General features: G+C 45.8%; 2 protein-coding genes across 2 annotated transcripts in view; both read right to left on the bottom strand.

The window, feature by feature from the left end:
- BRWD3 (bromodomain and WD repeat domain containing 3) overlaps nucleotides 1–27,904 on the bottom strand; it is a 356,261-nt gene that overhangs the window by 224,157 nt on the left and 104,200 nt on the right. The window lies entirely within an intron of this gene.
- On the bottom strand, nucleotides 19,293–27,462 carry CHMP1B (charged multivesicular body protein 1B). Its single transcript, XM_075260517.1, has 8 exons — nucleotides 27,112–27,462; nucleotides 23,553–23,650; nucleotides 21,839–21,985; nucleotides 21,474–21,542; nucleotides 21,293–21,400; nucleotides 21,111–21,154; nucleotides 20,851–20,923; nucleotides 19,293–20,165 (listed from the first exon to the last, which is right to left on the bottom strand). Exons 1-8 carry the CDS (start codon nucleotides 27,125–27,127, stop codon nucleotides 20,121–20,123), a joined length of 600 nt encoding a protein of 199 aa, XP_075116618.1. The 5' UTR covers nucleotides 27,128–27,462; the 3' UTR covers nucleotides 19,293–20,120.

Raw genomic sequence — 27,904 nt, 5'->3', positions numbered from 1 at the left:
ATAGGATTAGATACACAGCTCAGCAGACAGTATCACACAGGATAGGATTAGATACACAGCTCAGCAGACAGTATCACACAGGATAGGATTAGATACACAGCTCAGCAGACAGTATCACACAGGATAGGATTAGATACACAGCTGAGCAGTCAGTATCACACAGTATAGGATTAGATACACAGCTCAGCAGTCAGTATCACACAGGATAGGATTAGATACACAGCTCAGCAGACAGTATCACACAGGATAGGATTAGATACACAGCTCAGCAGACAGTATCACACAGGATAGGATTAGATACACAGCTCAGCAGACTGTATCACACAGGATAGGATTAGATACACAGCTCAGCAGGCAGTATCACACAGGATAGGATTAGATACACAGCTCAGCAGACAGTATCACACACGATAGGATTAGATACACAGCTGAGCAGTCAGTATCACACAGTATAGGATTAGATACACAGCTCAGCAGTCAGTATCACACAGGATAGGATTAGATACACAGTTTAGCAGACAGTATCACACACGATAGGATTAGATACACAGCTCAGCAGACAGTATCACACAGGATAGGATTAGATACACAGCTCAGCAGACAGTATCACACAGGATAGGATTAGATACACAGCTCAGCAGACAGTATCACACAGGATAGGATTAGATACACAGCTCAGCAGACAGTATCACATATGATAGGATTAGATACACAGCTGAGCAGACAGTATCACACAGGATAGGATTAGATACACAGCTTAGCAGACAGTATCACACAGGATAGGATTAGATACACAGCTCAGCAGACAGTATCACACAGGATAGGATTAGATACACAGCTCAGCAGACAGTATCACACAGGATAGGATTAGATACACAGCTCAGCAGACAGTATCACACAGGATAGGATTAGATACACAGCTCAGCAGTCAGTATCACACAGGATATGATTAGATACACAGATCAGCAGACAGTATCACACAGGATAGGATTAGATACACAGCTCAGCAGACAGTATCACACAGGATAGGATTAGATACACAGCTCAGCAGACAGTATCACACAGGATAGGATTAGATACACAGCTCAGCAGACAGTATCACACAGGATAGGATTAGATACACAGCTCAGCAGACAGTATCACACAGGATAGGATTAGATACACAGCTCAGCAGACAGTATCACACAGGATAGGATTAGATACACAGCTCAGCAGACTGTATCACACAGGAGAGGATTAGATAGACAGCTCAGCAGACAGTATCACACAGGATAGGATTAGATACACAGCTCAGCAGACAGTATCACACAGGATAGGATTAGATACACAGCTCAGCAGACAGTATCACACAGGATAGGATTAGATACACATCTCAGCAGACAGTATCACACAGGATAGGATTAGATACACAGCTCAGCAGACAGTATCACACAGGATAGGATTAGATACACATCTCAGCAGACAGTATCACACAGGATAGGATTAGATACACAGCTCAGCAGACAGTATCACACAGGATAGGATTAGATACACAGCTGAGCAGACAGTATCACACAGGATAGGATTAGATACACAGCTGAGCAGACAGTATCACACAGGATAGGATTAGATACACAGCTCAGCAGACAGTATCACACAGGATAGGATTAGATACACAGCTCAGCAGACAGTATCACACAGGATAGGATTAGATACACAGCTCAGCAGACAGTATCACACAGGATAGGATTAGATACACAGCTCAGCAGACAGTATCACACAGGATAGGATTAGATACACAGCTCAGCAGACAGTATCACACAGGATAGGATTAGATACACAGCTCAGCAGACAGTATCACACAGGATAGGATTAGATACACAGCTCAGCAGACAGTATCACACAGGATAGGATTAGATACACAGCTCAGCAGACAGTATCACACAGGATAGGATTAGATACACAGCTCAGCAGACAGTATCACACAGGATAGGATTAGATACACAGCTCAGCAGACAGTATCACACAGGATAGGATTAGATACACAGCTCAGCAGACTGTATCACACAGGATAGGATTAGATACACAGCTCAGCAGACAGTATCACACAGGATAGGATTAGATACACAGCTCAGCAGACAGTATCACACAGGATAGGATTAGATACACAGCTCAGCAGACAGTATCACACAGGATAGGATTAGATACACATCTCAGCAGACAGTATCACACAGGATAGGATTAGATACACAGCTCAGCAGACAGTATCACACAGGATAGGATTAGATACACAGCTCAGCAGACAGTATCACACAGGATAGGATTAGATACACAGCTCAGCAGACAGTATCACACAGGATAGGATTAGATACACAGCTCAGCAGACAGTATCACACAGGATAGGATTAGATACACAGCTCAGCAGACAGTATCACACAGGATAGGATTAGATACACAGCTCAGCAGACTGTATCACACAGGATAGGATTAGATACACAGCTCAGCAGGCAGTATCACACAGGATAGGATTAGATACACAGCTCAGCAGACAGTATCACACAGGATAGGATTATATACACAGCTCAGCAGTCAGTATCACACAGGATAGGATTAGATACACAGCTCAGCAGTCAGTATCACACAGGATAGGATTAGATACACAGTTTAGCAGACAGTATCACACAGGATAGGATTAGATACACAGCTCAGCAGACTGTATCACACAGGATAAGATTAGATACACAGCTCAGCAGACAGTATCACACAGGATAGGATTAGATACACAGCTCAGCAGACAGTATCACACAGGATAGGATTAGATACACAGCTCAGCAGACAGTATCACACAGGATAGGATTAGATACACAGCTCAGCAGACTGTATCACACAGGATAGGATTAGCTACACAGCTCAGCAGGCAGTATCACACAGGATAGGATTAGATACACAGCTCAGCAGACAGTATCACACACGATAGGATTATATACACAGCTCAGCAGTCAGTATCACACAGGATAGGATTAGATACACAGCTCAGCAGACAGTATCACACAGGATAGGATTAGATACACAGCTCAGCAGACAGTATCACACAGGATAGGATTAGATACACAGCTCAGCAGACTGTATCACACAGGATAGGATTAGCTACACAGCTCAGCAGGCAGTATCACACAGGATAGGATTAGATACACAGCTCAGCAGACAGTATCACACACGATAGGATTATATACACAGCTCAGCAGTCAGTATCACACAGGATAGGATTAGATACACAGCTCAGCAGTCAGTATCACACAGGATAGGATTAGATACACAGCTCAGCAGACAGTATCACACAGGATAGGATTAGATACACAGCTCAGCAGACAGTATCACACAGGATAGGATTAGATACACAGCTCAGCAGACAGTATCACATATGATAGGATTAGATACACAGCTGAGCAGACAGTATCACACAGGATAGGATTAGATACACAGCTTAGCAGACAGTATCACACAGGATAGGATTAGATACACAGCTCAGCAGACAGTATCACACAGGATAGGATTAGATACACAGCTCAGCAGACAGTATCACACATGATAGGATTAGATACACAGCTCAGCAGACAGTATCACACAGGATAGGATTAGATACACAGCTCAGCAGACAGTATCACACATGATAGGATTAGATACACAGCTCAGCAGACAGTATCACACAGGATAGGATTAGATACACAGCTCAGCAGACAGTATCACACAGGATAGGATTAGATACACAGCTCAGCAGACAGTATCACACAGGATAGGATTAGATACACAGCTCAGCAGACAGTATCACACAGGATAGGATTAGATACACAGCTCAGCAGACAGTATCACACAGGATAGGATTAGATACACAGCTCAGCAGACAGTATCACACAGGATAGGATTAGATACACAGCTCAGCAGACAGTATCACACAGGATAGGATTAGATACACAGCTCAGCAGACAGTATCACACAGGATAGGATTAGATACACAGCTCAGCAGACTGTATCACACAGGATAGGATTAGATACACAGCTCAGCAGACAGTATCACACAGGATAGGATTAGATACACAGCTCAGCAGACAGTATCACACAGGATAGGATTAGATACACAGCTCAGCAGACTGTATCACACAGGATAGGATTAGATACACAGCTCAGCAGACAGTATCACACAGGATAGGATTAGATACACAGCTCAGCAGACAGTATCACACAGGATAGGATTAGATACACATCTCAGCAGACAGTATCACACAGGATAGGATTAGATACACATCTCAGCAGACAGTATCACACAGGATAGGATTAGATACACAGCTCAGCAGACAGTATCACACAGGATAGGATTAGATACACAGCTCAGCAGACAGTATCACACAGGATAGGATTAGATACACAGCTCAGCAGACAGTATCACACAGGATAGGATTAGATACACAGCTCAGCAGACAGTATCACACAGGATAGGATTAGATACACAGCTCAGCAGACTGTATCACACAGGATAGGATTAGATACACAGCTCAGCAGGCAGTATCACACAGGATAGGATTAGATACACAGCTCAGCAGACAGTATCACACACGATAGGATTAGATACACAGCTCAGCAGGCAGTATCACACAGGATAGGATTAGATACACAGCTCAGCAGACAGTATCACACACGATAGGATTAGATACACAGCTGAGCAGTCAGTATCACACAGTATAGGATTAGATACACAGCTCAGCAGTCAGTATCACACAGGATAGGATTAGATACACAGTTTAGCAGACAGTATCACACAGGATAGGATTAGATACACAGCTCAGCAGACTGTATCACACAGGATAAGATTAGATACACAGCTCAGCAGACAGTATCACACAGGATAGGATTAGATACACAGCTCAGCAGACAGTATCACACAGGATAGGATTAGATACACAGCTCAGCAGACAGTATCACACAGGATAGGATTAGATACACAGCTCAGCAGACTGTATCACACAGGATAGGATTAGATACACAGCTCAGCAGGCAGTATCACACAGGATAGGATTAGATACACAGCTCAGCAGACAGTATCACACACGATAGGATTAGATACACAGCTGAGCAGTCAGTATCACACAGTATAGGATTAGATACACAGCTCAGCAGTCAGTATCACACAGGATAGGATTAGATACACAGTTTAGCAGACAGTATCACACAGGATAGGATTAGATACACAGCTCAGCAGACTGTATCACACAGGATAAGATTAGATACACAGCTCAGCAGACAGTATCACACAGGATAGGATTAGATACACAGCTCAGCAGACAGTATCACACAGGATAGGATTAGATACACAGCTCAGCAGACAGTATCACACAGGATAGGATTAGATACACAGCTCAGCAGACAGTATCACACAGGATAGGATTAGATACACAGCTCAGCAGACTGTATCACACAGGATAGGATTAGATACACAGCTCAGCAGACAGTATCACACAGGATAGGATTAGATACACAGCTCAGCAGACTGTATCACACAGGATAGGATTAGATACACAGTTTAGCAGACAGTATCACACAGGATAGGATTAGATACACAGCTCAGCAGACTGTATCACACAGGATAAGATTGGATACACAGCTCAGCAGACAGTATCACACAAGATAGGATTAGATACACAGCTCAGCAGACTGTATCACACAGGATAGGATTAGATACACAGCTCAGCAGACAGTATCACACAGGATAGGATTAGATACACAGCTCAGCAGACAGTATCACATATGATAGGATTAGATACACAGCTGAGCAGACAGTATCACACAGGATAGGATTAGATACACAGCTCAGCAGACAGTATCACATAGGATAGGATTAGATACACAGCTCAGCAGACAGTATCACACAGGATAGGATTAGATACACAGCTCAGCAGACAGTATCACACAGGATAGGATTAGATACACAGCTCAGCAGACAGTATCACACAGGATAGGATTAGATACACATCTCAGCAGACAGTATCACACAGGATAGGATTAGATACACAGCTCAGCAGACAGTATCACACAGGATAGGATTAGATACACAGCTCAGCAGACAGTATCACATAGGATAGGATTAGATACACAGCTGAGCAGACAGTATCACACAGGATAGGATTAGATACACAGCTCAGCAGACAGTATCACATATGATAGGATTAGATACATAGCTCAGCAGACAGTATCACATATGATAGGATTAGATACATAGCTCAGCAGACAGTATCACATATGATAGGATTAGATACATAGCTCAGCAGATGGTATCACAGATGATAGGATTAGATACACAGCTCATATGTGATAAGATTAGATACAATGCACTATGCCCTGATGCTGCTGTTGACTCCTGGACCCTATACTGTGTGCTGGTATTTTCGAGGCTCCACATATCTGACACCCCCATTTGTCACCCCTCAGGCTGGGTTCACATGTGCGTTTGATGACCATTTTGGCATTCCATCCACCATTCTTCTACAAGCAGGACTTTTCTCTTTGCATTTTTCGGGTGGAAACTCACCGAACCCCATTATAGTCTATAGGGCCCACAGGTTTCCGTGGGTAACCACTTTTTAAGCATATTGAGTTTCCGATTTTAGGGTCCCCATGTGGGCCCAAATAATGGAGACCCGCATGCAGGTGCGAACCTACCATCAGTCACGGACTCCTCATTCTATCCTGCGCCCCTAATACTATGACTATGGGGATAAGGTCCGGACCCCCCACATGTCATATGCTCAGGATTTGCTGCACATGGCGGACCCCAATACTGACAGATTTCTGCTCATTCAGGTCAAATGAGAACCACATTCTGCTCCATCTGTTTCTCAGCATCTTGTAGATCAATTTGTAGCCACATGTCAGCAAATCCCCCATACTCCCCCCCACCCACCTGGGCGGCTGACTGACACGTGTCTGGGGGGGTATCAAATATGTCAGGTGCAAACAGCAAATGTCCAGACAGCAGGAATGTGACCTCCTCCAGCCGCTCCAAAGCTGAAAGAGCGCACATTGATTATAATGGAGCTCACACCAGTATCTAAGGCTACCACGTGTGATACTATATCTGAGCTGTGTATCTAATTCTATCATGTGTGATAATGTATGCTGCGGCTGAGGAGGATACTGTGGGTCATAGGAAAGATGGTGAAGATGATGGGCATGATAGGAATGGTGTTGAGAATGATGGGGATGATAGGAATGATGATGAAGATAATGGGGGTGATAGAGATTGATGATGAGGATGATGGGGTGATAGGAATGATGATGTGGACGATGGGGGTGATAGGAATGATGATGATGGGGTTATAGGAATGATGATGAGGATGATAGGAATGATGGTGAGGATGATGTGGGTGATAGGAATGATGATGAAAATGATGGAGGTCACAGTAGATTCTTCCTCACCTCTCATGAGACAGTGAAGATGACATCACAAAAATTCTACAACCTCACAATATACAGAGACTATGCTGGAAAAGTGCTCGGGCCGGATTATAGTATATGATAATTCAGAACACCTGCTAATCTAGAACAGTTGATAATCCAGAACATGTCATAATCCAGAATATTTGGTAACCCAGAACTATTAATACTCTGGAACATCTAAAAATCCAGAACATGTCAGGACACTTGATAATCTAGAATACCTGATTAGACCATTTGATAATCCGGTTTCTGTCAGGTCCAATGAAGCTGAATTACAGGGACGTTACAGTCTACAGAGCAGTTCGGAGGTATCACTGACTATATATAATTCTCTTCCAAGGGGCCCCACACTGTACCAGGGCCCACTGCACCCCTTACACCTACATTCTGACCCTGGACTTGTGGGGTCTGACCATGGAGGAAATCCTGGAGACGGGGGAAGGGTTCCATGGGTTCCTGTCAGCAGTGTCAGAGGTCGCAGGCGGCACTGATTGAAGCGGCGACCATTTGCTGCCCGGATTATTTACTGAAACCTTTTGGTACAGGATTTGTTATGGAGCAAGAACTATCACCCCCATCAGATTCAGCGGCTCCTTGTATCACCACTCTAACTATGATATGTGTCCATGTTGCAGGATATTTCATCTGATTCTTAGAAAGATGGTGGCAATGACTATAGCCTCCATTACAGTTCCCACGCTCAGCTTTCCTTGACTCCTGAGTGATAATTCTTCTGCAGGAGTACAGGACGGCCCTGACAATCAGGCCCCAGAAAAGCTGTGTGGCAATTACTATGGCCACCATCATAGCTCCCATACCTAGCTTCCCCAGACTCCTGAGTAATCAATCTTTTGCTGCAGTAGAGGAGCAACATCACTAGGCATACTGTCACTCAGCTTTCCCAGACACAGAAATAATGGTTGACTAGAGAGAGGATGGCTGGGGACTTGGCACAGTCCATAGCTGGCAGCGCCATTGTTAGGGGCTGACTGAACGGAGCACACATTCCGATCTGCTGTTTATATCTGAGACGTATAATCCATGGATGCTGTTTGGATCTTACAGTAAACAATGGTCGTGGCTGACATGGCGCACGCTCTCCGAACATCGCAGTCACTGACTACAGCGTAAACGCCGGAGCTGCCGAGAAGTCTCTGCAGTCACAATCACTTTCCATCAAGCCTGAGCTGTTTACAGTATGTGGCACAGGGTGAACACGCCCCATAAATCACCGTCACACATGAGACAAATTATTAACTGCGGCACGTAATTGAAAACAGAGCGCCGAATGTATCACCAGGACAGAGAATCGAGTGAATCACCAGGACAGAGCGCCGAGTGTATAACAAGGACAGAGCACCTAGTTAATCACAGAATAGAGAACCAAGTGAATCACCAGTGCAGAGCGCAGAGTGTATCACTAGGGCAGAGAACCAAGTGATAGACTGTCAAATCACCAGAGCAAAGCACCTACTGTATCACCATGTCAGAGATCCAAATTACCAGGACAGAGAACCAAGTGAATCACCAGTGCAGAGCACCGAGTGTATCACCAGGACACAGAACTGAGTGAAACGCCAGGACAGACCACCAAATCACCAGGACAGAGTGTTAAGTGTATCATCAGGATAGAGAACCGAATGAATCACCAGGACAGAGAACCAAGTGACAGACCGTCAAATCACCAGAGCAAAGCACCAACGGTATCACCATGTCAGAGAGCCAAATCATCAGGACAGAAAACAAAGTGAATCACCAGGACAGACCATTAGATCACCAGAACAAAGTGCCGAATATATTACCAAGACAGACCTCAAAATCACCAGAACAGAGCACCAAGTGTATCACCAGAACAGACCGCCAAATCATCAGGACAAAGCACTGAGCGTATCACCAGAACAGACCGCCAAATCACCAGAACAGAGCACCAAGTGTATCACCAGGACAGACTGCCAAATCACCAGAACAGAGCACCGAGTGTATCACCAGGACAGACTGACAAATCACCAGAACAGAGCACCAAGTGTATCACCAGGACAGAGCATATATCACCAGGACAAAGAACTGAGAGAATCACCAGTTCAGAGTACTGAGTGTATCACCAGGACAGACCATCAAATCACCAGAACAAAGAGCCAAGTATATCACCAAGACAAACTGCAAAATCACTAGAACGGAGCACAAAGTGTATCACCAGGACAAAGTTCCAAATCCCCAGGACAGAACACCAAATGTATCATAACAACAGAACACCAAATCACCAGGAAAGTGCACCGAGTGTCTCACCATAATGGAGGGCTGAGTGTAACACCAAGGCAGACTGTCAAATTACAAGGACAGAGAGTGCCAAGTGTATCTCCAAGACAGACCACCAAATCACCAAGACAGAGCATCAAATAACCAGGACAGATCACCAAATCTTCAGGACATAGTGGTAAGAGTAATGCCACGACAGAGCACCAAATAATCAGGACCGAGTGACTAGTGTATCACCAGGACAAAGAACCAAGTGTATCACCAGGACTGAGTGCCAAATCACCCAGACAGATCACTGAATGTATCACCAGGACAGAGCGCCGAGTGTATCACCACGACAGGGCACCAAATCACCAGGATGGAGTGCCGAGTGTATGAACAGACTGCCAAATAAACAGGACAGAGCACCGAGTGTATTACCAGGACAAACCACCAAATCACCAGGATAAAACGCTCAGTGTATCACCAGGACAGAGTACCAAATAACCAGGACAGAGCACCAAGTGTATCGCCAGGACAGATCGCCGAAACACCAGGGCAAAGCACCGAGAGTATTACCAGGACAGACTGCCAAATCACCAGAGCAGAGCACCGAGTGTATCACCAGGACAGAGCATATATCACCAGGACAAAGAACTGAGAGAATCACCAGTACAGAGTACTGAGTGTATCACCAGGACAGAGCGCCAAATCATCAGGACAAAGCACTGAGCGTATTACCAGAGCAGAGCACCAAGTGTATCACCAGGACAGATCGCTGAAACACCAGGACAAAGCACCGAGATTATCACCAGGACAGACTGCTTGTGGAGCGCCGAGTGTACCACAAGCACAGTGCAACAGGTGTCTCACCTAGACAAAGCGCCAAGTTTATCACTCAGCTCAAAGACAAAAGAAGACAAAAAACCCGAGCAACCCCTAGTGCAGTCATTTCAAAGGTACAGAATTGATGGTGTCAAAGTGAGGCTCACCTTTTAGGACTGTGAAACTAGGTCACAACTCCATTTGTGGTGAAACAATCCATATGAAAAAGGATTCCTCCCTGTAATAGGTACAGCTGCAGCCCCTCCTTCACCTCTTGGGTGTATGAACAATAACAAAAATATGGACCAAAACCGGATGCAATTTCATCCAGTATTTGGAAAGAACTGCGCTTCTCCTTAAGAATTTGAATTACGGCTTTATTGATAAACACATACACTATGCTTTTCGGGTGCCACAATCGCCCTTCTTCAGGTGAAATGGTTCTTCTAGCTGCAGTGTGAACGTGTCCTGAGAGCAGCCAGTACTAAATCATCAAGAAAGAGCAGAGAGTAAATCACCAGGGCAGAGCGTCAAATCACCAGTGTAAGGTTCATAACACATCGCTAGAGGACGCAAATCTGTTTTATAGTTGCACTTGAGAAAGGGCTCGGCCCGAAACGCGTTGTGCTTTTAAACAATACATTTGGAGAAATATCACTTTTTGGGATTATCAGTTTATTCCTGAGCACACTTCACCCAATCCCTCCTCACCATCGTGGACGTCTGTCTCTTTGGTCTATTACCCATCAAATCACTAAGGCAGCGAACCCAGTGAATCACTAGTACAGAGCACCAAGTCAATCACCAGAATAGAACGCCAGAGTGCTGAGTGAATCATCAGGACCAGGAACAATTCTGGGTTTTCTGCTGCTTTAGGAGAAAAAAAAATTAATTGCCCCCCTCCCTTCCCGATTAGTAAATTAGGCTTGGCGACAACTGTGCACGCGCACCAGTCAGCACTGAAGACTCCTGAAAGCACAAGCACAGTAATTGAAAGACCATGGGGACATACACCCAGGCTCAGTGCTCATTTTAAAGGGGTTTTCCCATCTCAGTGTCTAAGCACTCTGCAGTGTCTGCTTCTCACTATAGATAACAGATTTGGCTTTATCAGCAAACTGCAATTAGCTGAATGGATTGTCCTGCTGGCACTGAGTAAGTGACGTCACTTGTCCTATCTCCCAGGTCAGTGGTTATAGCAACACTGTGTAAAGAATGGGAGGAATAAGGTCAAATTGCAAGCAAAGAAAGCAGAATTTCTAAAGCAATATATTTAGGAAAAGTCTTCAATTTACATAAGTTATTACCAGTATAGAGATGAGTATGAGATGGGACAACAACTTTAAAGGGATTGTCTAGGAATAGGACAAACTTTAGAGGGGCCCTGAGCAGGTGCAACAAAAAAGAAAAACATATTCAGCTGTCCTCAACACTCCTGCTACAACCCATTGGTCGTGTACCCACTTTCCCTAGCAGTGACTGTATAATCCATATGTAGTGAGCTCCTCCTATTGGTGACTGTATAATCTGTACGTAGTGAGATCCCCCTAGTGGTGACTGTATAATCTGTATATAGTGAGCTCTTCCTAGTGGTGACTGTATAATCTGTATATAGTGAGATTCCTCTAGTGGTGACTGTATAATCTGTATGAAGTGAGCTCCCCCTAGTGATGACTGTATAATCTGTATATAGTGCACTCCCCTAAGTGATTACTGGATAATCTGCATATAGTGACATTCCTCTAGTGGTGGCTGTATAATCTGTATATAGTGAGCTCCCTCTATTGGTGACTGTATAATTTGTATACAGTGAGCTTCTTCTAGTGGTAACTGTATAATATGTATGTAGTGAACTCTCCCTAGTGGTGACTGTATAATCTGTATGTAGTGAGCTTCTCCTAGTGGTGACTACATAATCTGCATGTAGAGAGCTCCCTCCAGTGATGACTGCATAATCTGTATATAGTGAGCTCCCTTTAGTGGTGTCTTTATAATCTGTAGGTTGTGAGCTGTCTCTAGTAGTGATTGTATAATCTGTATGTAATGAGCTCCCCCTAAATGGTGACTGCATAATCTGTATGTAGTGAGCTTCCCCTAGTGGTGACTGTATAATCTGTATGTAGTGAGCTCCCCCTAGTGGTGACTGTATAATCTGTATGTAGTGAGCTTCCCCTAGTGGTGACTGTATAATCTGTATGTAGTGAGCTCCCCCTAGTGGTGACTGTATAATCTGTATGTAGTGAGCTCCCCCTAGTGGTGACTGTATAATCTGTATGTAGTGAGCTTCCCCTAGTGGTGACTGTATAATCAGTATGCAGGGAGCTCCCCCTAGTGGTGAATGTATAATCTGTATGTAGGGAGCTCCCCTAGTGGTGGCTGTAAACTGAGAAATATTATAATGTTACATACCATTACATGATTCTATATCATCACGAGTGTTATTATGGTAATATTTAATATTATTACAATCTCTAGTTATTATCACTGTCATTATCTTTTCGTTAATTGTTGCTATAGTTACTGTTTCATCGTTACATTATTTGCTACAGTCAGTTGTATTACTGTTGTTTGCCTGTTGTTCTGGAATCTTATAGAGCCCGGATCTCGTCTTGTCAGGGATCAGCTGTCTGTAAGATCTGTGGAAAATCTGCTGACAAATTAATGGCCTGAAAGGTTAAGTGACAGAGTGAGGAACATGTGTCTGTGAGGAGAGGCTCACGCCAGGAGGGGCCCTGCTGACACCGGGGCCACAGGGGGCAATCACTACAGGATCACATAACTGATTTTAGGCTGAGATCAAACAAGGCCGAACATAAACAACCTGACGTGCTGGTCATGTGGGCAACGACAAGCTGGGAGCGGGTGATGATATACTGGGAAGGGGGCAGTTATATAATAGACGTATGTTAAACTGGGGGGGGGGGGAGATAAACGGAAGGGGTAAATTATATATTGGGTAATGATATACTGATAGGGGCAGTTATATACTGGAGGGATGGTAAACGGGGGGGGGGGGGGTGTGATATACTGGGAAGGGTGATATGGTGGGAGGGGATGGTTATATACTGGGGTGATAACATAGGGGCAGAAGGGCAGTTATAAACTGAGGGGATGATATAATGGGTGGAGCGGGAGATATTATGGGAGCGGAACCCCTAAGAATCCTGATGACAAGTTCAACATACACTACCTCCCCCAAAGTATGTGACCCCTATATTCCCCAATAAATACCCCTTCATTAAATACCTCTCTCCTTTATAAATAAGACCCCTTCTATAAATACCAGCTCCTCTATAAATATCCTTTACTCTAAAAATGCCCCTTCTCTAGAAATACCCTCCACCCATATAAATACCCCTCTCATCTATAAATACTCATTCTCCTTCTACGTCTATACTTCTTCTCTAAATACCTTCCCCCTCTACATATACCCCCTCCTCTATGAATATACTCCTGTCTTTAAATACCCCCCGTCTTCCTTAAATACCCCCCCCGACCCAGTCACATTATCCCCTGAATGCCCCCGTTAGTGGCTGGTTGCAGAATTAGACCCCCCACAGTGGGGGAAGGGTTGGGGGTCCGGGGTCTGCGCCGATGTCTCAATCACATGGAAATCTCTCACTAAACCATAACAGTTGTTTTAACTTATGTCAAATGTGTCACTCAGGGAAATTGGGATCAGACGGCGTCAGAGCGATTCCGGAAAAGCCAAAAGTGGAGAAAAATCCGCTGCAGCCCCAGTCAATTATAACATCATGGGGCCAATTACAGCGCAACGCCAAACGCAGCGCACAACTTTCTAGTGGTTTTGGCTACAGATCATACAGAAGAGACGGACGGGAACCTGCCGGGGATGGGGGTCAGTACCTGCCCCCTCCCCCGGATATGAGACATGACTATGTATTGTAACACAATAGCCTATATTAATCCTACGCCAAATATAATAATCACATCACCTGTTAACCCTATAATGACTCCAGACACTGCGACACGATATCAGCGCACCGTTATCTTTTTACTCTCTTTATTGACTCTCGTGAGAATAGAAATACAACCCCCTCCCCTGAAATAACCGTAATTCTACATATTATGCTGTTCGCCATAACACATATCATGCGTTGCAACATAGATTATTTTGGGGGGTTGTCGGGTCCACCTACCACCCTCTCCCCTCTGACTACAGATCACAGCATCCCTGCCATGTAGTCAGACATTTGTCGCAGTCCTGGACAACACAGTTGAGAGGCAGCAGGTGGTAGCAGGATCGGTCATGTGAACCCCAGGACTGCACTGCCAGCGATTCCTGTATCCTATATACACAGAGCTTACTGAGTGTATACAGCAATGGAGAAGACGGAAATGGTTACAAACGGCTCTTATTTCCAGCTCGCGACCAGTATAAAACACACCAGAGAGTAATAAAGGGTTAATTTATAAGGTGTGATGTCACAGATAGACAGATTAAAGTGATGTCATCAGCCAATATTATAGCTTTGTATCCTCACCTGAGCTGTGTGCACCACCTGCTGGTCAGAGAACAGATTGTGGCTGTGCCACATGGCTGTGGCTTAAATAAACTCTTTGCAGCTATTACACCGCAGGCGCTCCTGTGGGTTTATTGGACCATCAGATAGTTTATTAGGAGACATCCATCTTTTATCTCTCCATAGACCGGTGTGTGATCCTCCAGTCCTACGGGGCCTGCAGACGACAAAGGGTTAAAGAGGAGGCGAAGATGATGAAGAGGTCAGCACTGTTCCGTGGCTCAGCTGCAGACATATCGGGGTTAACGTGTCTTCTGTGTCATGTGATTTTCTACACATCCATCATGTGACAACGACACACTAAAACGTGAGACCTGCAGTGTATTACGTGTCTCCTCGGGTTTCTCTCGTTACAGTGTATCAGGAGGTGCGGGTTCCTTGTGGTGTCCTGGTCCTGATGGTCGCCAAACCCCTAAACATGGATCCTCTTCCTCACATACATCCTATGATTTACAGCCCAGTTATCCCAGGTTCAGGCCGGGGCTCCTTTTCATGTCCTGGGGGTCAGTACTGAGGGGGTCACATTTGCTGCTGTCATTTATCTGGACTCAGCACTAATTGATTTTCAGGGAATAGAGTAAATTTACACCCCCCATCATCCCATACTGTTTGCGCCTGACAGGGAGAATTCAATTACAGCTACACAGGGGGGCATTTACCGAGACCCCCAGACAATGACTTCACCAGATGTTGAAATGTCATCCAGCCAAATGTCACATAACACTCCACTGTCCCAGGGGCCCCATCTACACATTACTGCATGATCTCAGGGGCCCCATCTACAGACCTCATATTAGTCTATAGGGCTCTAAGTCTCCTGTCTCTTCCCCTGTAACTTCGATTTGGTGTGTAGCCCTGTACATATAGCCTCAACAATGTAGCGCGCTCCTGTCCAAAATATCATCATAACCCTCCATGACATGACCTTGATGTCATCTGATACTGCAGTATTGGATGACGTTCTTATAAGTGAAAATGGCCTGTCAGGAGCTTTTGCTTAGTCTGGTCCTTTCACTTGTTCTGTTTCACCTGGTCAGGTACTTTGCTTGTTCTGTTTTGCCTGGTCAGGTCCTTTCGCCTTCATTTCTTAAGTCAGTTTGTGTTTCTCCAATGGTCTGAAGGCTGCAGATCCAGAAATCTTCAATGACCCAATCTTGAAGTCTTCATGCTGTGCGGTCTGGTGGACTCTGTCACAGATAACACATCCTCTGACATCAGCAGTTCTTGTTGTGGTCTAAACAGTCATTAATCATGCCTCAATACAACCCTAACCTGCCTAATCTGAGGTGGACACAGGGTTAGCGCCTCATGTGATCATCTGAGCAGAGAGGGTCATTTCCAGGTCTAGTATTTAGAAATTGTAAATACTAGAATGGAGAAGACAATGGTAGGTTCTCCCTGGTCCGGTGTAGATAAAGTAGGTAATGACGTCTTGGTTCTGGTGCCCATGGGTGAGGGTTACATTTAGGAGAGATATATTTAGTTACTGTGTCTTGGACCACATTGCAACGGCAAGTGTCAAAGCAGGGGGCAGTAGCGTAAATAGGAATGGCTGGGCCCAAAGGTGAACATTTGACATGACCGCCCCCCCCCCATGCACAGTATTATGCCCCAAAATGGCCCCTGCACACAGTATTATGTCCCATAGTGGCCCCTGCACACGGTATTATGCCCCATAGTGGCCCCTATGCACTGTATTATGCCCCAGTGCCTTCTCTCCATTATCTTTTCCATTTAACTCCCAAGACTCTACCTAATATCACCAGTGTCCTCCCTCATGTCACCACTGTCTCCTCCATGTTGCTCCAGTGTCCCCCCTCAAGTCTCCAGAGTCCTCTTTATGTCACTCCAGTGTACCCTCCATTTCACTCCCAAATGTGGCAGCTACAGCAGCTTTACAGTGTAAGAACCCTGCAGACAGTTCACCATTTAATGTGCTCCCTCCAGTCACCGATGGACCAATCTGAGGGTAGTAATGGGGGAACAAGACTGCCAAACATTGCTGCCCCCCTGTCACCTGGGGTATTTTTCCCCCCACAGGAGGTTTCCAGGACTCGTCACATCCAAATTATGGAAATGAGAAGCAGAGATTTTCCAGTTCTGCACCTGGCGTGAGATCAGAGGAGCGGGCCGGGGCTTACACCTTATTTACATTCTGACATCAAAGCCATAAACCCAATTATACTGATTGCAGCAAAGTCTGCCTGACGACGAGAACAACATGGGGGTCATCTGAGGATTTGGGGTGACAGAAGGGGCAACTCTCAACCATCACAACCCCCTCTCTCTCATCACTGCTATGCCTGTGACTAAGAGGTCTATTACTGCGCCACCTGCTTTACCACCCAGCTTTCCTAGACTCCTGAGTGGCAAATTTCCCATGTTCCTGTAAATAGCTAGGCACATCTGAGTCTGTGAAAGCTGTGTGACTAAATCTGTAACATAAAGCTCTTGCTAGCAATCATCCAGCTTTCCCAGTATCCTGATGTAATAGAATTGATACACAGTTGACTATCCCAACTCTACCCACTGACCTACCAAAGCACGAAGAGCACATCCCCCACATGTATAGCTCTCTGCACCGCCAACCATATTGGATTTGACCCAGCTTTACCAGATGCAGATAAGGGCTGTAATACATAATGCAAACTTGACAACTGTCCTGAAAATACAACTTCAACCAATTCCTTGGGCCACCATGATGGGTGGATACATGAGGTGAGAAGGTGGAGTATATATTTAACCCTTTCTACGAAGATGACTCCAGAAGTCACAGAAAATGACCCAATCACATCACACAATTAAAGAAGCGCTGCAGGGGGTGAACATGCAGTAATAAGGGGGCGGAGCTGTGACTCCCTCCTGTGTCAGGCCATGATCGGAGGAGCCCAAACATTAGACATTTCCAGATTCCTGGACACATTCAGGACTTTTGAGGTCACCACCAGTATCAGTCGGGCCCTTCAGGGACCACTAGAGGAGGAGAAGGGGAGGCCCCAGTAATTGTGACTGCAGCACTTCAGATGAGGCCACAAGATGGCAGCAGAGGAGCAAAGAGACATCTTTGGATAGGAGGATGAGGAAATACCAAAACACCTCGTATTTGGTTCAGTCAATGAACCAAGGACTTGCAGGAGGGAATATCCAGAGCGGAGATTTTACAGAATCTATCCTAAATGTTAGCTAATGGATTTGTGCAGGACTTGTCTCTATTCTTAAAACTACTGTAGTTCTAAGTCTATGGTTCTCGACACCTCTGCTAGATGGGCGCTATGGCTGAAGAACACCTAGTCAGGGGCTATATAAAAGAATCATTTCTGCTATTGTACATTTTCTCTCAGTAGTATTTTTGCCCTCATCTGCAGGAAATCCTCCATAAAGTGCCTCCATCCCAAAACCACCAATGAAGTAGATTCATCCCTTTCGTTCTCAGTGCAGTTCTCCAAAGGAAAGCGATCTTCCACTGCCCACAGAATATCTGGAAAGTCCAAACCTTTAAGAAGAAGCAGTTCCCCTGTAAAGCCAAACAAGACTGCTAATACCAAGTCTCTGCTACTCGTAGGGGCAAATGTAACAAGATATTGGACATATTAGTTAGCCTCTACTTCCAATGTCTAGGCACAGTTTACTATTAGAAGTAATTGTTCCCTGGAATTCAAGTCTCATACTGTGGGATACAATTCTGCAGTTCTCTAATCTCGGTGGAGCAGGGAACCCTGGAAGACGTCTCAGAGTCCAGACACAGCTTCTTGTACCTAACCTGTGACTGTCGTCGGGATTTACGATGGACTCCTCCAACACAACCTTGAATTTACCCCAACAGAGAATTTCAAACTTGTTCACTTCCCGCTTAGATCACCAACACAGATTAATAATTTCAGCTTGTTCCCGAGACCTTCCCTGTTGCATTTGTCCTGTCTCCTGTTCTCTAATGTCCTTTTTAAGATCTGGTGCAAAAAACTGGACTTGTATGCAAGATATAGCTGCACCATAGATCAGGGGGTGAAAGAAAAACTTTCTACCCCAAGATTGTGCAGCAGATTGGCATTGAGTGCCATCATATTTTACCATCTGTTACTAGTTGCTGTAATTTCCAGAACCAGCTCTCATCCTGTACTAAGGTCCCATTACAAATATATCATATTGCCATGATCTCAGAATACACCAGGAGGGGATGAAAAATGTGAACGGCAAAATCTGATGAGTGCAAAGATGACTCCACACACATAAAGAAAACAGTTTATTAAAAGCTGGGCGGCCGGAAACAAGAGGAGGGGCGTCAGCCGCGGAATCAGCAACACTGAGATGCAAATAAATACAAGCCCATATGTAAGAATCCCAGCAGCAAGATGAAGGCAGAGGTCCCCCACAAGAGGGCGCTGTACCGGCAGGGGGGCCACACACTGACTAATGGACAGTGAAAAGAAAACCAGACCATATCAGAGTCACAATCTGCCCCGGAACCTAGACAACCTGGGGCTGATCATACATCACATTTCAGTCAAGAGGAAGAGACTCAGTCACCACTCTGGGCCTCTGAGCCAATTCCTGGATAAAGAGAAGATAACCACGTGATGAGATGAGAGAATGACAGGAGCCGTCTGCTCCGATATACTGATACAAAGCTTCATTACAAGAGTAATTATCAGGAACTGCCCAGATAACGGCGATCCTGCCACTACCCTCACCGATGTCAGTACACACCTCGTCCGGAGTGCTCTAGTGTCACAGTGCGGCCTCGTCCTACAGACACAGCAGTACTTCTTAGTGTTCAGGCGTTCTCCACACGACCAGGGGGGAGGGCTCATATATGGTTTTAATGAGTCAAATTCAGAATATAGCATACGGGTGGGGTTTAGCTGACAACAAATGCTTCCCCCTGCAGTCTCTGAGTGGTACAGCCTGGTGGAAGGGGCAGGGGGGGTCCGTGAAAAGCTGACCAGTCAAAAAGCGTCTTGTATGTAGATTATTTATGGAGAGAAACAAATTCAAGGATGTACCACATATATACAGGTGGAAAGAGCAGACACACGTACGGATGCAACAACCTTACACTTGATCACGCAAACGGGCGAGTCTCTGCGACAGTTCATCCTGCAAGAGACACAGCATGATCAAGTTAGAATACAGGGCACATCATATTATATATTCAGCCAACCTGCTTATATTACATTACGCCGGATGTCCCATGCATTATAGTGCAGGGAATGCTTAATTCATGATGAGGTGCAACCCTAAATCAGACCTGGGGCAGCTGTGAATATTATTGTCATTTACATCACTTTGTGGAAATATAATGCTAAATGAATCGGGCAGAAAAGTGGTGATGTCAGCACAAAAATGAAAGAACAAACTATCTTGTGCCATAAACATAAAAATGAATTTTCCCGATAATATTCATAAACGCAGACAAATTATTGATCCTACTGCAGTCACTGTGTACATACATTACATTACTTATCCTGTACTGATCCTGAGTTACATTCTGTATTATACTCCAGAGCTGCACTCACTATTCTGCTGGTGCAGTCACTGTGTACATACATTACATTACTTATCCTGTACTGATCCTGAGTTATATCCTGTATTATACTCCAGAGCTGCGCTCACTATTCTGCTGGTGCAGTCACTGTGTACATACATTACATTACTTATCCTGTACTGATCCTGAGTTACGTCCTGTATTATACTCCAGAGCTGCACTCACTAAGTAAGTTTGTGGACATACACCCCCTACACCTCAAGGTACTGCAGAGTCCCTATAACCCTGGATCCTTACTTGTTCTGTGGAGGCCACACTGGTTCCCACTGATCCGGTCTGTCCCTGAGGAAGCTCCATATTCAGGTCAAGGCTAGAAGAGATACAAGGAATGAACAAAGAGCAAGAAAGATACAACCCATCAAGTGTGTATATGGAGAAGCTCTGAAACAATACCAAGTCAGAAGTGCACAGCTTCTAAAAGTGATGGAGTGTTACAAGAGAAGAACGGATATCAGTCATATATGACTGGAGCATTATATTATATTATGGTCACTCACCCAGCCTCATCTGCCATTTCTTGTAGAAGATTGTCAACTTGGTTCTGTAAAATGTGAAAATCAGAATTAACAATGACATGATAAGTGCAAAGTAACAAGTGCCAGCCGCTGGGAGACAGACTAGTCCCCTGCTACGATTGGTTGGTAGGATCATGAGGCACCAGATACCTCCAACCTCATACCTGTGGTGTGGTCAGTGTTGTTGTGTTGCTCATTGTGTCTTCCATCTGCTGCGTCTGAACATCAAGCGTCTCAAACTGGTGCTCAAACTTATCCATAAGGGCAGAGATCTGGGGGCAGAGAAAGAGGTCAAGGAGATGCCCAAAAGGTGAACACCCCAAATACAGTATCCGCACCCCTCACCTTCTCCAGGTTCATGCTCTTCAGTGTGGCGTCCATAGATTTCACCACACCCGCCATCGATTTTGTCACCTAAAACAGAAACAAAGAATAAGTGAAATGGCGCAAATATCTGGTCAACAGCAGCACGGCGTGTTCATTGGATTGGGTTATTTCACAGTTCCTCTATTTACATCCAGAGCAGCCCCAACCCCTTGGTCAGACATGTGACCGGACACCTGAGCTCCAGCAAGTCAATGCACAAGTCCCAGAAGATCATCAGACTGCAGCTCCGGGGTAAATGTGCACATTACTGCCACATCCTCCACTGCATAACATGACAGGAGCAGTAATTAACCCTTCACAAGCACAAATCAGATGCCACCAACCTTGCCCATCGTGACTGCAGTCTGTACCCGTGCTGCCACTGCGTCCACCCGGGCGCTCATTCGCAGGAAATTGATGCCTTGATTCTTCTGACGGATGGCGTTTTCGGCATGTATCCGTGCAATCTCCGTATTCCCCTTCTGTATGGCCTAAAGGATACAAGAAGCAGATGTGGACATCGTCAGGACGGCACCAGGACTCCTGGGTAATGCACAGCCCAAAACACCTACAGTTCACACCACAGAAAACAAGCTCTAAGGGTGGCAAACGCCAACAATCATTAAAGCCCCTTCATCCTGCTGGCTGGTGCTGACCCCACCAATCACTAATAGCCCTCCATCTGGGTGACTGGTGCTGGTCGTGTAGGACTGACCCCACGATCACTAATGCCCCTTCATCCTGCTGACTGGTACTGACCCCACCACTAATGCCCCTTCATCCTGCTGACTGGTACTGACCCCACCGATTAGTAATGCCCCTTCATCCTGCTGACTAGTACTGACCCCACCGATTAGTAATGCCCCTTCATCCTGCTGACTGGTACTGACCCCACCACTAATGCCCCTTCATCCTGCTGACTGGTACTGACCCCACCAATTACTAATGCCCCTTCATCCTGCTGTCTGGTACTGACCCCACCGATCACTAATGCCCCTTCATCCTGCTGACTGGTACTGACCCCACCGATCACTAATGCCCCTTCATCCTGCAGGACTGACCCCACTGATCACTAATGCCCCTTCATCCTGCTGACTGGTACTGACCCCACCGATCACTAATGCCCCTTCATCCTGCAGGACTGACCCCACTGATCACTAATGCCCCTTCATCCTGCTGACTGGTACTGACCCCACCGATCACTAATGTCCCTTCATCCTGCTGACTGGTACTGACCCCACCACTAATGCCCCTTCATCCTGCTGACTGGTACTGACCCCACCACTAATGCCCCTTCATCCTGCTGACTGGTACTGACCCCACCGATTAGTAATGCCCCTTCATCCTGCTGACTGGTACTGACCCCACCGATTAGTAATGCCCCTTCATCCTGCTGACTAGTACTGACCCCACCGATTAGTAATGCCCCTTCATCCTGCTGACTGGTACTGACCCCACCACTAATGCCCCTTCATCCTGCTGACTGGTACTGACCCCACCAATTACTAATGCCCCTTCATCCTGCTGTCTGGTACTGACCCCACCGATCACTAATGCCCCTTCATCCTGCTCACTGGTACTGACCCCACCGATCCCTAATGCCCCTTCATCCTGCTCACTGGTACTGACCCCACCGATCCCTAATGCCCCTTCATCCTGCAGGACTGACCCCACTGATCACTAATGCCCCTTCATCCTGCTGACTGGTACTGACCCCACCGATCACTAATGCCCCTTCATCCTGCTGACTGGTACTGACCCCACCGATCACTAATGCCCCTTCATCCTGCAGGACTGACCCCACTGATCACTAATGCCCCTTCATCCTGCTGACTGGTACTGACCCCACCGATCACTAATGTCCCTTCATCCTGCTGACTGGTACTGACCCCACCACTAATGCCCCTTCATCCTGCTGACTGGTACTGACCCCACCACTAATGCCCCTTCATCCTGCTGACTGGTACTGACCCCTCCGATCACTAATGCCCCTTCATCCTGTTGAAAGTCACTAGTCTTGGAGAGCTGACCCCACTGATCCTCAGGACCCTTTCTCACCTTCTTGATTTTGCCCTTCTCCGCCTTCTCCTCCTTCTCACATTTCTTGGCGTTCCGGTTTAGCTCTTTTGCTGCAAACTTCAGGTTAAACAGATGTTCTGATTGGTGGGTTAAGGAGGCAAATAAACCAGAAGATGACATCATGACCCAAGCGGTAGGCCACTAAACGTAACACTGACCTAATAACCCAAGCAAAAGGCCACACCCAGAGCGTAAAACATGTCAATGACATCACAGTCCGATCAGCAGGCCACGCCCTGAGCGCCAAATGGGGACGTTTAGGATAACTGGGTCACATCAGCGTCTCCCAGAATCATTTCCACGTGATAGTATGATATAGCTTGCTATATACAATGGGGGGTGTCACATAGAGTGACTGCCTCATGTTGATCACATGGTCCTGAGAGGTCACAGGGGGTGAAAGGTCAGACACTGTGGGGCCCTTCATCCCCATGTTACACGTACAGAGCCAGTCCCCTATGTCTCAGCCTAGAGCTTATGACCTGTAGGGCATAAACTGAGCATCAATTACACAACTTTACAGATTGGGGCCCGGTGGCCCCAGAAAGACACACATCACTATTTCAGGAGATCTGAAAATAAACTGTTCAGGATTGTAAGGGTTACTAGTCTGTGACATAGAGAAGGCAGAAGCAGGACCCGAGACTCGCACTATTAATAGAGCCATATTACATTAACCAGTTCACCCTGTTCTGCGGGCTGCACCTGGCTCCTCCCACGCCTGCCAGCTGCCATCACATGACCTGCCCTGACGTCACAAGATGACACAACCAAGGAGAATGTGATATACTGTATACAGCAGGACAGATACAATATAACAACAGGTGAGAGGTCACCTGACCAGACCCAAGGAAACGAAGCGTAATCAACCTATAATGAATTGATGGAAACATAAGAGACAGCGGCTACAGAATCCTGCACAGACCCAAAACTGATCACAGGTGAAGGTCTGTTACAGTTGTGTCCAGTAAAGACAATCAGGCGAGCACAACCGTGGGCAGCCATATACTTGTAGTACTTCACACTAACCTTGTGGATAGAAAGCAAGCTGTCAGTTATAGATATAATGTGCAGGCAAATACAATCTGTTACTATCTCTTATTAGCCATATCAGGAGGGGAGAGGCTGACTGTAGGACAGGTGAATACAATGTATTACTATCTGTTATCAGCCATGTCAGGAGAGGAGAGGCTGACTGTAGGACAGGTGAATACAATGTATTACTATCTGTTATCAGCCATGTCAGGAGAGGAGAGGCTGACTGTAGGACAGGTGAATACAATGTATTACTATCTGTTATCAGCCATGTCAGGAATGGAGAGGATGACTGTAGGACAGGGGAATACAATCTATTACTCTCTGTTATCAGCCATGTCAGGAGAAGAGAGGATGACTGTAGGACAGGTGAATACAATCTATTACTATCTGTTATCAGCCATGTCAGGAGAGGAGAGGCTGACTGTAGGACAGGTGAATACAATGTATTACTATCTGTTATCAGCCATGTCAGGAATGGAGAGGATGACTGTAGGACAGGGGAATACAATCTATTACTCTCTGTTATCAGCCATGTCAGGAGAGGAGAGGATGACTGTAGGACAGGTGAATACAATCTATTACTATCTGTTATCAGCCATGTCAGGAATGGAGAGGATGACTGTAGGACAGGGGAATACAATCTATTACTATCTGTTATCAGCCATGTCAGGAGAGGAGAGGCTGACTGTAGGACAGGTGAATACAATGTATTACTAGCTGTTATCAGCCATGTCAGGAGGGGAGAGGCCGACTGTAGGACGGGGGAATACAATCTATTACTATCTGTTATCAGCCATGTCAGGAATGGAGAGGATGACTGTAGGACGGGGGAATACAATCTATTACTATCTGTTATCAGCCATGTCAGGAATGGAGAGGATGACTGTAGGACAGGTGAATACAATCTATTACTATCTGTTATCAGCCATGTCAGGAGAGGAGAGGCTGACTGTAGGACAGGTGAATACAACCTATTACTATCTGGTATCAGCCATGTCGGGAGAGGAGAGGCTGACTGTAGGACAGGTGAATACAATCTATTACTATCTGTTATCAGCCATGTCAGGAGAGGAGAGGCTGACTGTAGGACAGGTGAATACAATCTATTACTATCTGGTATCAGCCATGTCAGGAGAGGAGAGGCTGACTGTAGGACAGGTGAATACAATCTATTACTATCTGTTATCAGCCATGTCAGGAATGGAGAGGATGACTGTAGGACAGGTGAATACAATCTATTACTATCTGGTATCAGCCATGTCAGGAGAGGAGAGGCTGACTGTAGGACAGGTGAATACAATCTATTACTATCTGTTATCAGCCATGTCAGGAATGGAGAGGATGACTGTAGGACAGGTGAATACAATCTATTACTATCTGGTATCAGCCATGTCAGGAGGGGAGAGGCTGACTGTAGGAGAGGTGAATACAATCTATTACTATCTGTTATCAGCCATGTCAGGAGAGGAGAGGATGACTGTAGGACAGGTGAATACAATCTATTACTATCTGTTATCAGCCATGTCAGGAATGGAGAGGATGACTGTAGGACAGGTGAATACAATCTATTACTATCTGGTATCAGCCATGTCAGGAGAGGAGAGGCTGACTGTAGGACAGGGGAATACAATCTATTACTCTCTGTTATCAGCCATGTCAGGAGAGGAGAGGCTGACTGTAGGACAGGGGAATACAATCTATTACTCTCTGTTATCAGCCATGTCAGGAGAGGAGAGGCTGACTGTAGGACAGGTGAATACAATCTATTACTCTCTGTTATCAGCCATGTCAGGAGAGGAGAGGCTGACTGTAGGACAGGGGAATACAATCTATTACTATCTGTTATCAGCCATGTCAGGAGAGGCTATCAGAGCCACTGCTGTACCCGGAGATAGTGGAGAGAATTGGTACAGTGATGATACATCAACAGATAGTAATGCTCAGCTTAGATTTCTTACCATCACTACAATGGCAGACACCACCTTGGCTGATGACCACTGACACCGCAGACTCCGGATCTGGCCGCCATTACACAAAGCAGACGTTCTGTCCCCTCACAGGTCACTGGTGCAGATAAAGCGCGGTCTCACCAGATTCCTATAATCACCAGCGACTGAGCTCCAGCCCCTCATCTGCATCCAGGGTTGTCATAGGTGACACCGATGTAAATAGTGACCCTGACCATGCAGAGGGGCTGTCACAGGGGCAGGGGGCAGAGTCATCATTACTGGGCAGGGTATCAGGTAGGATAGGGGCAACAATTAGGTTGTAAGGGGCAGATAGAAGGACAAATAAGCCAGGTTCCAGGGGCAAATAGGAAATATGGGGCAGATAAGAAGCTGGAGAGGATAGTTACAGGAGCAGATAGAAGGAAGGAGAGAGATACCTGGCTACAGGGATAGGTAGAGGGATAGAGGGGCAATTCCTGGGGCAGATAAGCTTGAGGGGCAGTTGAACACAGGCCTGTACACGTCTCTCTCACCAGCCCAGTGAAGGATACTCTCCATATTAGACATGTCGGCTCCGTTTCTCTCGGTTTCTTCGCTCCGGCTCTGAACTCTTCCGGGTTCTTCCGGTTATCGCAGCGCTCCGCTTCCTGTTGATAGGTGACGTCACCAGCTTCTCAACCAATAAGACTCAGCTATGGGTATCGAGGGTGCGGCTAGGTAAGGGGCGTGGTGATGACGTCGCTGGGCCGCTTCTATAGCGTCAGTGTCTTGTGACCGTGAGATCACGCTGCTGGAGGGGGCGGAGACTCGGGCAGTGGGGCACAGATCGCTAGTAGAGAAATTTACATGTCTCCGCCCATTCTTCAAGGGGCTTTCCATAAATAGGGCTCAGGCTTTGATACCTGTGAAAAATGCAAAACAATTATTGTGGCTGCCATATTGTGACACCTGTAACTTTTTTTTTATATTTCCATCAGGAGTCAGTGATTCAGCTATTTAGATTTTATTTCTCCCACTATGGTGATCCAAGATCTTTTTCAATGTGTTTATTGTTATTTTTATTAATTATTTATCGATAATTATTCGCGCATTATTCTACAAACAACGAAATATCAGGATGAGGCTTTGTTCACATCTGCGCCGGGTGAATCCATCTTCATTCTGAACATGTGCAGAGAAGAATGAAGAGGGAAAAACGGACACACTTTACTATCCGCTAGTAAGGGCTCGTTCACACATTGTGGTGTCCGTACTGCAGGTTTCCGTTTCCTGCCTAAAACAGAGGCAGAAGACGGAAACCTGCAGGAGTCTCTCTCACCCATTCATTTGAATGGGTGAGAGAGA

This window comes from Leptodactylus fuscus, chromosome 11, assembly GCF_031893055.1.
Source record: "Leptodactylus fuscus isolate aLepFus1 chromosome 11, aLepFus1.hap2, whole genome shotgun sequence".
Classification (NCBI taxonomy): Eukaryota; Metazoa; Chordata; class Amphibia; order Anura; family Leptodactylidae; genus Leptodactylus; species Leptodactylus fuscus.
This window is presented reverse-complemented; position numbering and strand designations above follow the sequence as displayed.

Bases quoted from the DNA above. Each gene is read 5' to 3' on its own strand.
- CHMP1B (XM_075260517.1), bottom strand. The intron at 21,986-23,552 runs GTGAGAAAGGGT...TGTATCCTTTAG, and splicing joins AGAAGGGCAAAATCAAGAAG to GCCATACAGAAGGGGAATAC. The intron at 21,401-21,473 runs GTGAGGGGTGCG...CTCTGCCCCCAG, and splicing joins AGAGCATGAACCTGGAGAAG to ATCTCTGCCCTTATGGATAA.